The sequence below is a fragment of the Chenopodium quinoa genome, unplaced genomic scaffold, assembly GCF_001683475.1.
Source record: "Chenopodium quinoa cultivar QQ74 unplaced genomic scaffold, ASM168347v1, whole genome shotgun sequence".
In the NCBI taxonomy this organism is placed as follows: domain Eukaryota; kingdom Viridiplantae; phylum Streptophyta; class Magnoliopsida; order Caryophyllales; family Amaranthaceae; genus Chenopodium; species Chenopodium quinoa.
The window spans coordinates 606,735-623,024 of NW_018742974.1; the positions used below are offsets into that span (position 1 = coordinate 606,735).

At 37.1% G+C, this 16,290-nt stretch overlaps 1 protein-coding gene across 1 annotated transcript; it reads left to right on the top strand.

The window, feature by feature from the left end:
• The first annotated feature begins 601 nt into the window (after nt 1-601).
• LOC110729273 lies at nt 602-15,957 on the top strand. The gene is made up of 5 exons (XM_021909002.1): nt 602-723; nt 807-1,079; nt 1,180-1,478; nt 14,873-14,947; nt 15,591-15,957. Exons 1-5 carry the CDS (start codon nt 700-702, stop codon nt 15,955-15,957), a joined length of 1,038 nt encoding a protein of 345 aa, XP_021764694.1. The 5' UTR covers nt 602-699.
• Nucleotides 15,958-16,290: the final 333 nt, after the last annotated feature.

The following is a 16,290-nucleotide window of genomic DNA, read 5'->3' on the forward strand; positions in this document are numbered from 1 at the left end:
CAGGCTCAAGATGAGTTCGAGCGTAGGCTTGACGATTTTGAAATGTTAGCTGAACGTGCACCGGCCATTGTAAATACAGCACGTGAGATTGTTGGTGAGAACCCGACTCCTGAAAGTCAAGGCCAAGGACAAGATGAAAACAACACAGGTGGTGGAGGGGGGGAAAAGGCACCGGCTGAAAGAAAAACAAGGGGTCCGACGAGAAGCTTTAAAAAACCGGACGGTCCCATGGTCTTGGAGTATGACAACAAAGGCCAACCCGGGCCCAAATGGCGTCGACAATATGCTAATCAAGTTGGCATATGTTCGCGGAAAATCCCCATTACGCTTGTAATGCGGCAAGTACCTCCGGGTTTGATTCAAGCATTTTGGGATGATACAAGGGTAAGTGTGTTTTTGGCACATTTAGAAAATTTAAGATACCTTAACCTTATGGTTGTTACTAAATAGAAACTAATAATCGGTTTTAATTTGTGCTTGCAGAGGCAGTTTTCTATTCCTAATGATCCCGAGAAGAAAAGGGTGTTTGTCTCTTTATTAGCAGAAAGATTCAGAGGTGTTAAGACCAAGTTGACTAATCGGTCGATCCACAAGAAGAAGAAGGTGCAAACAAAGAAGAAGAATGCCAAAGAGGATAACCGTCTCCCGTGGCAAATATGGCCGACCGTGTCAAAAGATGATTGGGAAGAGTTCGTTAGAATGAAGAGTCAAAAGAAAGCCATTGTAAGTTTGTGTAAATCTGATCTCAATTGTATAATAGCTTGACACTTTTTGTATTAAAGAGACTAACATTTTTTGTTTTGTAGGAACTTCGAGAGCAAAATCAAGCGAATGCAGAAAAGAAGGAATACGTCCATCGTATGGGTCCTAAGACTTTTGCTGAAAAGAGACCTGAGTGGGCCGCTTTGGGTTTATACCCTAAAGCGCTTCTAGTGGCATCGAAGGAACCCTCTAGTTCCACGATCACTACATTGATGAGTCGTGTCGGTGATTTCTTTTGTTCTCTCCATTCGTTTGATAAGAAAACCGGAAAATGGTTCATCAAGGGTCCGGAAGCCAAAAAACTGGCGGATAAGCTTGTAAGTTACCTATGAATTGTTGAAATTAAGTCAATTTTGCATCTAATCACTGTACAAACCATTAACTGTTTTACTGACCTCATTTTTCCTTATGCTATAGCTTGAGCACACTCAAGAGATGGTGGAGGGCAAATTTGAACCAAGTGTGGAGAATGACCCTTTCACCATGGCTTTGGGAAGGTCATACCATCCAGGACGAGTAGTAGGTTCGGGAGGGTCATTGCTTGGATGGAATAAGGTGATGGGTCCCGAATACACAAAATCGGGTAGATCTCAAGCCAGTGTTAACTTACCGGGGGAGTTGGATTCCAAGGTGGCATCAATTAAGGAACAAGTACGCAAAGAGTTAGTTGGTGAATTGAATGCTTGGGCGAAGCTGATGAATTTACCGGCTTTGCCGTTCCTCACTAGTACCCCAGTCGACTCATGTTCTAAACCAAAAGGACAAGGAGAAGGTGGTAGACATGGAGGAGATGAGATACGTGGTGAAGATGTGCCACCTGAGGTAAAATCAATTGGGTTATTAAAAGTTTTAAAATACCGAGTTAATTGAGATTTGAGGTGCAATGATTGATGTACTGTTGCAGGTTCCTACTCCTACACATGCGGACTCGAGGGAGCTTGAAAATCCAACACCGCATGAATTTCCAAAGTTACAAGTGATTTGTAACCCTCTACCTTAATGAACCGGTTTGTTATATCTATGCTGTTGTAAAAGTCCTATTTAACTATCTTCTTTTTATATATATACTTGTGTAGGAAGACACCCGGTGTGCACTTCTAGCCCCGGGGCATGCAAATAGTACCGCGTTGAGTTTGGCGGCGTATGGTAGTGCCCAACCGATGACGGGTTTTCTTTGAAAAATTATCGCAATAAATGAGGATATTTTCAAGCGAGTATATCTTCGGCAGCATTCCCTAGCTTGCGGAGAGTTGTCACAAAAAACTGAAGGTGATTTCAAGCGAAGTTGTCTTCGATCGTGTTCCCTAAGATGTGGAAGATGGTCACAAAGGGGAAGAGGATCGTTTCAAGCGAAGCAATCTTCAATAGTGTTCCTTGGCTTGCGGAAGATTATCATTGCAATTTCAAGTGTAGCAGTTTTCAAGCAAGATGACATTCTCTAGCTTGCAGGAGGTCATCAAAACAACAAAAAGCAGCAACAAATTGGTTACTTTTAGAGACGTGTGCTCGATGGTGCAAGATACGCGTTTCTTAACTCTTTTATTTGTTTAACTAATGCTAAGTTGCAGCTATCGGCGTTACAAGAGTGATTTAGGATCGCAGAACGTTCTGAATCATTCTCCGTCCCTATCGATACTTTGACTTTTGTTTTCGAAACTTGCGTTTCTCCAAACTTAGTCTAATTGGGGCCTTCTGTAGACACCAATTTGTGTCTCCCCAAAACCAAACCCAGTGATGAGTTATTTTCAATTCAAATAATAATCGAATGAAGTGAAAGTGTGGAAAGTTTAGTGTTGCGGATAGTTTTATTTTCTTTTCTCTTTTCTCTATTTTTGAAAACCTATTATAAAAAAACAGCCAATCCAGTTTTTTTGGTCCATGATATGAGTCCAATAGTAATGTATTTGGATAGAGCTTGAAAAGAGCTTTCCAACGATATATTATAAGCCCAATTCCGATGAATATTGAGGAAGTTTGGCCAAATTACTAAACTGCGCCCGGTTTGAGCCTTATATGCGGCCCAATGATCTATAGGAGGGCCTAATATGCGTTTATCATTCCTAATGCAATTAGGAATGGTTTTAGTCTTCTAGATTCTTCTAGAAGGTTCTTTTCATTCCTAATTCAATTGCATTGATAAATTGACTTTTGTTGACTTTTTAGAGTTTTTATCAGAATAAAAGAATATTTTTTAGGAAAATACAATTTTATCCTCCTGTACTTCAATTTCTATCTGATTTTAGAAAACGCATCAATAACTTAGTCAGCGCCAAACACCAGCATTAGCGCCTGACGCTAAGCTTGGCGCCTGGCGCTAGCGTTAGCGCCTGGCGCTAATGTTAGCGTATGGCGCTAACCTGGTTTTACGCGTCTGAACTCTGTTTTGATTTTTTATCTTTTTGGTTGATTTGCACTATAAATAGCTTTCTAAAAACCCCGTTTTCATTCACCATTTTTCACCAACTCTCATCAAGATTCTCTTGATTACTTTCTCTCTCTCTCTCTTTTCTAAACTAGCCTTTTCTCAAATACAAAATTTTGCATTCGCAAGACTTAGATACACCTAGCCTTATTCGAAGTTTCCTTCGTCCTAGACGTGAAAGATTTTAATTTCTGAGGGTTTGGTCCCAATTCTCTCTTTCAATTATTTAATTTAATTGTTGTTTTATTATTTTCCTTTAAGTTACTAATGTGCGTATTTTGTTATTAGAAAGAGGTACGAGGAATCCAAGTAAGTACTTTAATGGTTTAATTGATATTGTGATATAAAAATCATGCTTAACTTGTTATTTTGATTCCTAGTATCATGTCTGGGGTTATTTTAATATTAAGTATGATTAAAAGTATGATGCTTCCTATGTTCTTCCTAATATTTATGATTGTTAGTATCATGTTAGGGTTAAAGCTTTGATTTTTATGCTTAGTGACATGCTAGGGTTTGTTATTAATCTTGTTAGTATCATGCCTAGGATCTTGCTATTATGCTTTAACATGATCATGATTATTATTATTATGATTATTGTTATAATTATTTTTATGATGATTTATTATGTTGCTTTATATATATATATTTATTGTTATTGCTTGATCACACCTTTTATACATGTTTAAAGGGAATTTGTACTTGTAATCACGCTTATTAAGATAATTAATAATCTTGTTAGGGTTAATATGATTATAATTCAAGTGGTCGCCAATAATAGTTTTATTTGTGCATTAATATTTAACCAACATCGATAAACAGGTTTAGGTTAATTATAATGATTGCACGTTAGTCAGAAAGCGTACATGAATACGATCAGAATAAAGTAGAGGCCTATTATTAGGGCAGGTTCAATCTCTTTTAGGTTGGATTTGTACCTTAATCCCCGAACTACCAGTCATGGTTCAAGACCTATTGGAGTTGACGATCTCTTGGATCGTTAAGGGGTGTAACCTTCACCTCGTGAACGGTTTACAAGTTCCTAAAAAAAACTTGTTGGCGACTCTTTTGCTCTATCTTCTTTCCCTTTGGACGCCACCGTACTTTAGTGTATGATCAGAGTGGGGTTCAAGCTAGGGGTTAACGCTTGAAATATTCCCTACACACACCTATCCAAGTTCGAATTTTCCTTCGCCCTAGGCATGAAAGGTTTGATATTTATGAGGGTTTGGTTCCAACTCTCTATTTCAATTATTTAATTTAATTATTTTGATTTATAGTTTTCCTTAAAGTTACTAACGTGTGTATTTTTTTATTAGAAAGAAGTACGAGGCAACAAAGTAGGTAATTTAATTGTTTCATTGATCTTTTGATATAGAAATCATACTTAGATTATTTTGTTGATTCCTTGTATCATGTTAGGATGTTTTATTGCTTCCTACTATCATGTTTAGGGTGATAATTAAGTCTCTTATATCATTTATGATTTCTATTATGCATCCTATTTCTTTCCTAATATCATGTTACTGTCATGTCAGGTCTAATTGATCTTTGATATTTAGTGACATGCTAGGGTTTATTATTAATCTTATTACTATCATGCCTAGGATCATACTGTTATTATTAAGCTTTAATGATGATATTATTATGATTGTTATTATGATTATTATTATTTTTTTTCATATATTTATTGTTATTGCTTAATCATGCCTTTTATGCATGTTTAAAGGGAATTTGTACTTGAAATCACGCTTAATAAGATAATTAATAATCTTGTTTAGGTTAATATAAGTATAATTCAAGCGATCACCAATAATAGATTTATTTGTGCATTAATATTCAACCAACATAGATTAAACGAGTTTAGGATAAACCTATTGATTGCATGTTAGTCAGAAAGCGCACATGAATACGAGTAGAATAAGGTAGATGCCTATTATTAGTGCGAGTTCTTTCTCTTTTAGATTGAATTTGTACCTTCATCCCCGAACACCAGTTATGGTTCTAGACCTATTGGAGTTAACGATCTCCTGGATCGTTAAGGGGTGTAACCTTTATCCTATGAACGGTTTACAAGTCCCTAAAACTTGTTGGCGACTCTTTTACTCTAGCTTCCTTCCCTTTAGACGCCACCATGCTTAAGTGTATGATCACCGTGGGGTTCAAGTTTGGGATAATATTTAAAATATTACCTACAGTTTTTTGGCGACTCCACTGGGGAGGATTTCTATTTTAATTCCTATAATTTAATTTGGCAATGATTTAGAATGAGTGGATGAGACTCGAAAAGTTCTAAGTATTTCATGTGCGTAATTTTGATTGACATTATTGGCATAAGCATAAAAAAGGTTTTCATTGGAATTACCATCCATAATGAATAAAAAACATAGGATTTTTATACGTAGGAAATTTGTGAAATATCTTTCACAGCTAGAATCGAAATAATACTGCGAAAACTGAAATATTCTAAGAACATAGAAAGTTGTTGAGGCATGTAGGAACTAGCACTTAGAAAACATAGTTCTTCGCCTGGCGAAAGAATTGTCATCTGGCGACAGAGTTATTTTCTCGACAGACTCTGTTGTCTCGCGTCGTGTTCTTCTTCTTGTTTTGACTTATTCTAGCACTGTTGGCTAGATTCTACTTCCTGATTAAGTTTTTCTCTCTTTTCTGAAACCTATATGTGTTCTACATATGGACATAACCCTCTGGGAATTTATGCTCCATCTACCCAATCGAACTCTCCTGGCAACGAAGGGTACATCCGAGAATGTTGAATTCACCAAACCATGGAAAGCGGGTTTAACTCGCGGTGTCCCATCCACACGCGCCAACCCTTCCAAAGGTAAGGCTTCCGCGCGGTGCATCAGGACTCATAACCATGGACCCTCTTTGACTAACCCATATCCCTAACTTTAGAGAACTAGAGCCATGGTTAGGCTGCAAACTCATTGCATCATGTTGTGACTATTTGACTACTTGTGCATTATTTGCTTGTGCATGCTTACATGTGATTAAACTAACCGTTTGGTTTGACTTGTAATTATGAATATGCTTAAATAAACTAACAAAGGACTAAAGGACTTTGCTTGATTAATTAATTTGAGCTAATAAATATGTCTAAAATCGAGTTATATTTCCTTTGAGTTAACCCGAATTTTTATTCCCGTATACTGCACAAACATCAACTTGTTTTGGTCATATCCGGAGTTCTAGGAATAACTACAAGTCTTACAACCAATGGATATGTAACCCCAAGTTTTATCTTTCGTTATGTATTGGTTTAGTGCCAATCAGAGTCACAGATAAAATGTTATTACTAAAATACCACAGCCTATCCAGTTAATGCATATACGTGAGGTCTTAACTTAGTCTTTGCTTGAGTCTAGTAACATAGTCTAGACACATGGTCATGACAAAAGTCTTAATATGTCATCTAAAATCACTAGTTTAGCAACCACTAATATGTATGTACACCATGACCATGTCTTAGGTTCATGCATGAGTCGTTTTCCGTCATTCGAGTGGGGGGTCGAATCTATTCCCATTGTTTTCCACCTTCTCTTCCATGTTTAATAGAGCTTGGGTCAAGATAAATAAATAATGAAAACTTATCCCTAATTTCCCTTTCCACTGTACTTGGACAAGAAGAGAAGGGCGATTAATGAAAGACATCACCTTCGTTAAAGTTCAACTTTTCGATAAACCAGTCAGTCGAAAAAGAAAGGCTAAGAAGATAATGGCAAGTCAAAAAGAAGTCAATGAGCTTAAGAAGCAAATGGCTAACATGACTGAGGTGTTGAAGACTTTAACCCTTCAAATCAATGACCCTGTGAAACAAAAACAAATGGAGCTCATGCAAGAAAGCTTGATCAAAATATCCAATGACTATAGATTCCTGGACATTAGCTCACAAGGGATCTCAATGGACAAGGAGCTTCTTCCGCAAAAGTTCAATGCCAATGACATCCCTAAGTTCCGGCTAACAGATAATCCTTAATTCCACTTAACGGGATTCGAGACCATAATGAACATTAAGGGGATTGATAGGAAAGTTTTTCATTCCTTGTTTTCTTTATCTCTTGAAACAACAATGATTCTTTTCCCATGACAAAGAGAAAACCACTACTTGGGATGCTATTGTAAACGCTTTCATTGATAGATATAAGTGTAATATTCAAATTGAAACCGACTATAGACAACTTGAGATTCTAAGACAAAAAGAGAATGAAGGATTTACTTCTTTCTTTAATAAGTGGAGGGAAAATTTTGTTAAGATGATTGAGGTTCCCACTGAAAAAGAATCTATCAGGATGTTTATCAACAATCTCCAAGAGAAGTATTTGAAGCATTTAAAATATCAACGTAATTTGAATACTTTCAAGGCCGTCTATGACATCGGTATTAAAATCTAAGATAACCTCACAAAACAAAAAGCTACTAACAATAGTAACCACAGTGGCTGGAAAGGAAAGAAGAACGACAATCCTTCTTCTTCCAAAAACGCCAACTCTAGTAACAATGTTAGTACCTTTGACCACAATGAAGTCTTAGCCATGGTTCATCAAGGATATAAAAAGAAACCAAAAAGAGAGCTCACACGTATTAGAATGACCTATGACGTTGCTTTCGATCGTCCCTATGGTCAAGGATTAATCAAACCTATCGGCCCTACTGAAGATCCAATGCTAGAAAATCGATCGTCGAGATGGAATCCCAAATCTTATTGCAAGTACCATCAAGGAAACGGTCATACCACGGATGAATGCTACAGGTTTCAAAATCTCATAGAAGCAAACAAGATCCCATGGCATCTAGCTAGCAAGAAGACTGGATGATGATAAAGCAAATGGCACAAGGCGAGCTTCAACGACAAGATTTCATGACCTCTTTTTTTTACTTTCTTTTCTCCCATTTTATTCCTTTCCCCAATAAGTCCAGCATAGGTACCCTTTTATTTCCTTAGACTCATTTTGTAGGACTTTATTTTACTTTTTCCTTTTAATAAAATGAGCATTTTATTTCTTGCATATGATCATTGCATTGCATTGCACAAAAAAAAAAAAAAATCATGTCGAACTAAGCACAAGGTATACCAGTGATTACAGGCACCCCTTGTAGCCTATCATATCATCTTCACCCTTTCAAATATACAATCCTTTTTTGATAAACCACTTTGAGCCTCGTCTAATGATAGACCATTCTTTCTTCAACCAACATCTACCTAACCTTGGGATGGGATACTGTGCAATTTATGCAATTTCAAAAAGCTTGAGTGATTTCAAAAGATTAAAATAAATAAAATAGCAAAAACAATAAAAGTGTACAAAAGGGCAAGTGTTCCAATGTATTTGACATGAACATGTCTTTGATATGAACACGTCTCATATTGCGTCTCTTATCGATGCTCGGTACCGTGCCTGAGAAAAATGAATGCCAAGTGAGTGATAGACCGCATGATCGGGATTACCCACATTTATTAAAAAGGTTCAAAATAATAAATGCAAAAGAAACAAAAAATAGAGAGCAAAAATATAAAAGAGAATTCAAAAATGAGAAAACTCAAGAATAAAAATACAAGGATCCCAATGCAAGGTTGCACACCTTGGGGGCTTATCTAGGGTCTTGAGCCTTTATCACTTTCTTCTATAACCTTTAGCCTAACCACGGTACAACCCTCAAAAGACCTCTTTGAGGAATACACATACTTGTGCGAGGTTTGGCTAGAGCTACGTTGCCCTGATTCCTAACGGATACGTAGGCAACCTCACTTCGAGGTGCTGCCGTAATAAACATGCATTCATTTTCACCTTCACACACTCACTTCATGATCATATCAAAGGATATCTAATTCTCATCCCTATTCATTTAGAGCTAGACTTGGGGGCTCGATCCTTACATCGTTAGCTTACCTAGCCTAAAGAGTCACCATCATTTGACTCTTCATGAAATAATATTTTCGCACACACTTAGCCCTTGCAGCCTAGCTTTAGTGTAACTTGAAGAGTAAGTATCACTCTCACTATCAACTATATCACCAAAACCTCTTCCCTCGTCTTGATAAAGCCTACAGACTTGTCTGGGTCCGAGTCCGAGTCTGAGTCTGTTGATGAGTCCTTAGGATCTGAGGTAGACCCCCTTTCTGCTATTGATCTGGATAAGATAGGTCGTTAAACTACTACCCTAATCAAATTAATCATTTATATACCTAAACTACCCTAATACAATCATAGGGGCAAGTAAAGGGTTGAACCACTAAGGAAGCTCACTCATTCAACATCAATTTTCACTAATGCAAAAGTAAAAGGGGAATGTTTTTGTTAGTTTTTGAATAAAGAGCACTAAAACTAAAAATAAGCAAAGATCATGATGATTAAAATCAAGAGAGACGACGCTAGGGATACGGGGGTGTCCAATATGATTAGATAGAGGGGAATAATGATGATTATCATGAAACACATGCCAAAGAACACAAGATTCTACCTAAATAATTCATTCTCATGCAATAGTCTAGGAAAATCAATGAAAGAGGTCTACACTAACTAGGATCATTCTCATGCATCCTATTAGTTACAATCAAATCAAGAGAATAAAGAAGCACAATCCATAAAAACTCTACTTTAATAACTCATTCTCATGCAATCATTAAAATATAGATGATCTGAATTTAGTTCAAATCACTTTCATGCATTTAAACTAGAAAACATCAAATAGAGTGCAACAATAATCTCAAGCTATTAAAAATCATGTCTTTCATCAATTTATGGAATAAGTTCAATCCAACCATCATCATTCATCCAATATCAACTCATATTTTCCACCCCTTCCCCTAGCTAAAAGAATAGCCTAGAGAAGGTAGTTTAAACATAATATCAAAACTAGAAACAAACTCAAGAAACTCAAAACAAAACATGATTAAAAACAATGAAATAAATAACAACTAGATGAACTAATAAGATTAACAAGAATAAGAAACAATAAAACAAATAAATAAAACTAAAGGAAAGGAGAAGAGATTACTAAAGAAAGGATTAATGAAAGATGAAAACTTGGATTCTTGGTTGATTGATTGAAGATTAAAACATGAGCAAAGTTTAATACAATAAAGGATGCTTGAATAACAATCTACTTTCTATCTCTTGACTAGGCTAATATTATATAGAATTAGAACTGCGTCTTTTTCATTATAAGGAGTCCCGTCTATATATATGTGGCTCCCCCAAAAGAAAGAAACTTGGGCAACAAGGCGCAAAGAAATCAGAAACCCAGCGGTGCGCGCCCACACACAAAATATGCGCGCTCGCGCAGTAGTAGTGTGCACCCTCTCAGCATAGTGCGTGGCCGCAACTTTGAGGGTACGGGGAAATCAAGCGCGCCCGCATAGTAAACCTGCGTGCCCGCGCAACAGGTCACGCGCCCGCACAGAGGTCGCACAGTAGGTCGCGCAAACTCTCAGGTTTGGCTATGTTTCATCAGCTTGGTTGCGCGGGTTCTGACAGGGATGCGCACCCGCATAGCCAAGGGTGCGCGCTCGCACAATAGCCGCATAGTAGCCCGCGCAGAACAGTTTGCTTGGCTCCTTGAAATCCTCTTTCTTTCAGCACATGATACCTACAAATAACAAGGATGGAAATTAAATTAAAGGGGAGGCAAGAAGACTAAGAAAAAGGAAGATAAAGGAGAAAGGAAAGGAGGAAACATAACTAAGTAAAAAATGCTTAGAAAAAGGGCCAAACAAGTGCAAATGAGGGGAGAATCCTTAGAGAAAAAGGATAAAAGAGTGGCATAAATGCCACTCATCAGCTATTAAGTATTTTTGTGTAGTTCCTCCTAGTGTTGAACCTCTTATCGAGTCTCCTCCCTCTTACCAAATAATTCGGGCGAGGTTGTAGCTACTTGCCTTCTTTGATGTAATGACCAATGAATTCAATGAAATGAGTACCTTTGCTTACGATGTGTGTCATTCCCCTAACCCTGATCAATATTTCTTTGCTAATGATAAAAATGACAAAGAGATAATAAAAGTAATGAAAGAAAATGATAATAAAACTGCAATCATTGAAGATAAAGAAAAAAATTATATTTCCAATGATACAACTCTCAAAGAGGTAAAAATTGGATTAACACAAAGTCAAAACAAACGCAAAGAGCTAATTAACTTGCTTAGTGAATTTTTTTATGTATTTGCTTGGTTATACCAAGATATGCCAGGTATTGACAAGGATATAGGTTAGCATACAATACCACTCATTCCAGGTATGAAGCCCGTCAAACAAAAGCTACGCCGTATGAAACCAGATGTGGCTCTCAAAATCAAAGAAGAAATTAGAAAACAACTGGTTGCAGGTTTCATCAAAGTTTCCAAGTATCCAGAGTGGATAGCTAATGTGGTTCTAGTTCCAAAAAAAGATGGAAGTGTCAGAATGCGTGTTGATTATAGGGATCTCAACAAAGTAAGCCCAAAAGATGGGTTCCCCTTACCTCACATAGACATTCTGGTCGACAACACAGCAAACCATGCGCTCCTATCCTTCATGGACGGTTACGCTGGATATAATCAAGTACTAATGGCCGAGGGAGACATGGAGAAAACCACATTCATTGTACAATGGGGTACATATTGCTACACGGTAATGCCATTCGGGTTGAAAAACGCAGATGCCACCTACGAAAGAGCAGCCACGGCATTGTTACATGATATGATGCATAAAGAAGTGGAAGTTTATGTTAATGATATGATCGTCAAGGCAAAGGATCGACCAGGCCACATTATTGCACTTTGCAAAGTACAATATGAGATTGAATCCAACAAAGTGTGCATTTGGAGTTACATCAGAAAACTCCTTGGCTACATGTTCAGTTCTCGAGGGATTGAAATAGATCCCACAAAAGTCAAGGCAATCATGGCCATGCCACCACCCAAGTCTGAGAAGGAGATTCGAGGTTTTATCGGAAGGTTGCAATATATAAGTAGGTTCATATCCAAACTCACTGCGATATGTGAACCTATATTCAAGAAGCTAAAGAAGAATTTTCCAGTTACATGGGATGACGACTGTCAAAAGCTTTCGACAAAATCAAAGTGTACTTGGAAAACCCACCTGCGCTAGCGCTAGCAATACATGACTTTCCTCTTTGACTCTACCTTAGAGTCACAAGAGAAACGATGGGAACAATGCTAGCACAAGAGATCAAAAGTAAGGAAAATGTAATCTACTATTTGAGTAAGAAGCTTCAAGGTTATGAGACCCGATACACGCCACTTGAAAAGTTGTGTCTCGCACTCATGTAGGCCGCACAAAAATTAATACATTACATGCTTACCCATACTGTTCATGTTGTGTCAAAGATGGATTTTCTCAAGTACTTGTTTGAAAAGGCAACACTCGATAATAGATTATCAAGGTGGATAGTCAACCTTACTCAGTTTAACTTGAAATTCGTACCAAAAAGCCATCAAAAGGTTCAGCGGTTTCTGACTTCTTAGCAGATTTTTCGTTGGAAGAAGTTGAGAAAGAAGAAGAAGAGTACAATTTCCCTGATGAGGATGTACTAATGACCGAGGATGATAGCTAAACGCTCTATTTCAATGGAGTTTCAAACTAAAAGGGTTGTGGAGTAGGAGTCTTGCTTGTATCGCCCAACGAAGAACACATCCCAATTTCAATGAAGCTCGACTTTGATGTCACCAACAATGCTGTAGAATATGAAGCATGCATCCTTGGATTAGAAACAGATGCTGCCCTGCCAATTAAGAAGCTCAAAATCTATGGTGATTCGTCACTAATCATTAACTAGATCTCCCAGAGATGATTAAGTGAAAGTCTCGCTACATATCAAGCTCATCTGGAAACTCTCACGGAGCAACTAGATGAAGTGGAATACACATATTTGTCTAGAGAAGAGAATTTGTTAGCTGACGCACTAGCTAAGTTAGCATCAATGGTGCGAATTCCAAGAGACACAAACCAAATGATGTTAACTATAGAAAGAAGATATGAGCCGGCTTATGTTCAAGCAGTTGATGATGAACATAAAACACAAGAAGAAGATGAAGAACCATAATATACAGACATCCTTACCTATGTAACGAAGAGAGAATACCCTCCTAACACTGATTAAAGGGCACATCGTGCTTTAAGGCTCCTGGCCTCACAGTATGTGCTCCTTAGGTGAGAACTCCACAAAAGAACGGCTCAAGGAAGAAATCTCTTATGCATAGCTATAATAGAAGCGCACAAAACCATGGAAAATCTTTACGCCGGAATACGTGGAACGCATATGAACGTTAAAATGTTAGTCCAAAAGATTCAACGACAGGGTTATTATTAGACTACCATGGAGAGAGACTGTAAAAAATATGTCAAGAAATGTATGAAGTGTCAAGTCTACGCAAATTTACAGCACGTTCCACCTTCACTTCTCTACACATACACTTCTCCAAGGCCGTTCTCTACTTGGGGAATCGACATCTTTGGGAAGATAACACCACCAGGACAAGGGGGACACAAGTTCATCCTTATAACAATCAACTACTTCACCAAATGGGTCGAAGCCGCTTCATATGATAAAATCACAGCAAAACATGTAGCTTAATTCATCGAGAAAAAAATCATATACCGCTTGTTATTATTATTAAATATTAATCAAGGCATCTAACCCGAACGCTTCCTCCTCCTCTAAGAAAGCCAAGTGAAAACGTAGGAAATCACTAAACCCAAAAACTTTAATGCCCCCCTTCACATACCCTTCCCCTCCCCTAACATGCCATTTCCAAACACTTCCACCCCTTTCTTTCATCCCCGGCCCAAACCACGGGAGGGTTCGAATTAATGGATGATATGGCTTCTTGGACTATGTCTAGTTTGAGATTTCAACAAAACCAATTCTCACCTCATTTATACGGATCACAACATGAATTTTCTATTCCTCCTAGCCAAGGTAGCCAAACAACACAAGCCTCCGGGTCGAGTGCACAATCCACCCAAATTCCAAACACCTAAATTCCAAACCCATTAGATGAGTGGTGTACCGATGATGAATTTGCTCAAACCAGCCAAAAGAGTAATATTTGGTCACATTATCAATTAAGTAGAGAATAAACCAAAGCTAGGTGTAAGACTTGTAGGAAAATTTACTCGGCCGAAACCAAGGGAGGGGCGGGACACCTTAGTAAACATGCAAAAAAATGTGGTGGACAGTCTAGTGATCCAAACCAACCCGAAATTTCACAATTTCATCCACAAGGCTTCATTTATAGTTATGAGAGAGATAGAGATGAACTTGAGAGAATGATATAACATGCCAAACAACCTTTTCTTTTCATCGAAAATGATGCCTTTAACACTCTAACCCCAACATAAAAAATCTCCCAAATAATTGTTCGTTCTGCTGCCATGAATAATATTCAAGAGTATAAATTGAAATTAGAAAATGAATTTATTAATCTCATTAGTAGAGTTTCTTTAACTGCCGATGCATGGGATAGTAGTTAAGGACTTCACTATTTATGTTTTACTTGTCATTGGTTGGATAATGATTGGGTATTACAAAAACTCATCATTCATTTTAAAATGCTTGAAACGGTCTTAACATTTCTCATCATTTAATGCAAGCTATTGATGCATATATTCTTAGGGATAAAATCATGTCTATGACTTTTGATAATGCAACTTCTATGAAATTTAGTGCAAATTTGGTTAAACCCCAATTGACTGATGTACTATTAGATGGAGATGCACTCCATATAGATGCATTTGTCATGTTCTTAACTTGTGTGTGAAGGATGGAACATAAGAAATTGGTCCATTTTATTACAAAATTAGAAATGTATGTCTATCAATATCTCTAACTTGAGATATTAGGAATGGAAAGGTTTTTACTGGCAACAAAGGATAAAGGCTATAAAAATAGCATCGGATTGTCCAATTAGATGGAACTACATCTATGAAATGTTGAGTAGGGCAATCGAGTACAAGGTTTATTTAACACTTTTTTATAATAAAAAATTTCCACAATTTGCCTTACTAGAAGATGATTGGGCTAATTGTGAAATATATATGCAGTTTTTACAATTACTATATAGTATGACACATTGTTTTTCTTCTGTATATAATCCTTGTTCCCATTCTTTTCTTAGCAATGCATGTTTACTTGCACAAGTTTTTGCCGAACAGTACTAAATACAACACGGTTTTGATGGATATCTTCCATCTATGGAGGAAAAATGGCGTAAAAATTACACTAATATTCCTATGATTTATATTTTTTCTTCTATTTTAGATCCAAGGCAAAAGTATGATGACACTATTTTATTAATTGATATTTATTTTTCTAACATGGATTTCAAAGATGATGTTGAAACTTTTAAAACTAAGGTAATTAATGATTTTTTCTCTTTATATAGAGTTTATGAATCTAAATATGGAACCATGTCTCGATTTTCCCCTTCTCAAACATCCAAAAACGTAAGTAAAAGGGCCAAAGATTTATTTACACAAGCTGCTAACATGATGTCTAAGTTTTCAGGTACGGAATCATCATCTAGAAGAACACAAAGCAATGTTTTGGAGTTGCAAATGTACTTAAGTTACGACTTCATGAAAGGCATGGATGATGAAGAGAAGTTCGGCCTCGACAACCTTGCTTGGTGGAATTCACAAAGCACGAAACATCCAATTTTGGCGGCAATGGCCCGTGATATTGCTATCCAAGTCCCCTCTGGTTCCTCCGAAAGAGGTTTTAGTGCGTCGGGATGGGTTTTTAAACGATAGAAGAACAAGACATAAACCCGAAACACTTGAAATGTGTGTTTGCTTCAAGGATTGGTTGGATGCCGAAACTCGTTCCCAAGATCGGTCTTATGCACAAAACGACGACGATGAAGGAACGTCGGGTTCTACTAGTTCTCATCAATTCAATTGTCCGATGAACTTGAACAAGAAGAAGACGAAGACGAAGAATAATAATTACATATTTACATTACATACTATTGTACAATTTTTGTATTATTGAACCTCATATTCCGTATAATAAAATGAAGTTATTTACCAATTATTGTATGATTTTTAATTATCATTAATTTTTTGTATTATCGATTTATTGTA

Bases quoted from the DNA above. Each gene is read 5' to 3' on its own strand.
- LOC110729273 (XM_021909002.1), top strand. From the start codon at position 700: ATGAAGAGTCAAAAGAAAGCCATT. The intron at 724-806 runs GTAAGTTTGTGT...TTTGTTTTGTAG, and splicing joins AGAGTCAAAAGAAAGCCATT to GAACTTCGAGAGCAAAATCA. The intron at 1,479-14,872 runs GTTCCTCACTAG...TATGAAATTTAG, and splicing joins ATGAATTTACCGGCTTTGCC to TGCAAATTTGGTTAAACCCC.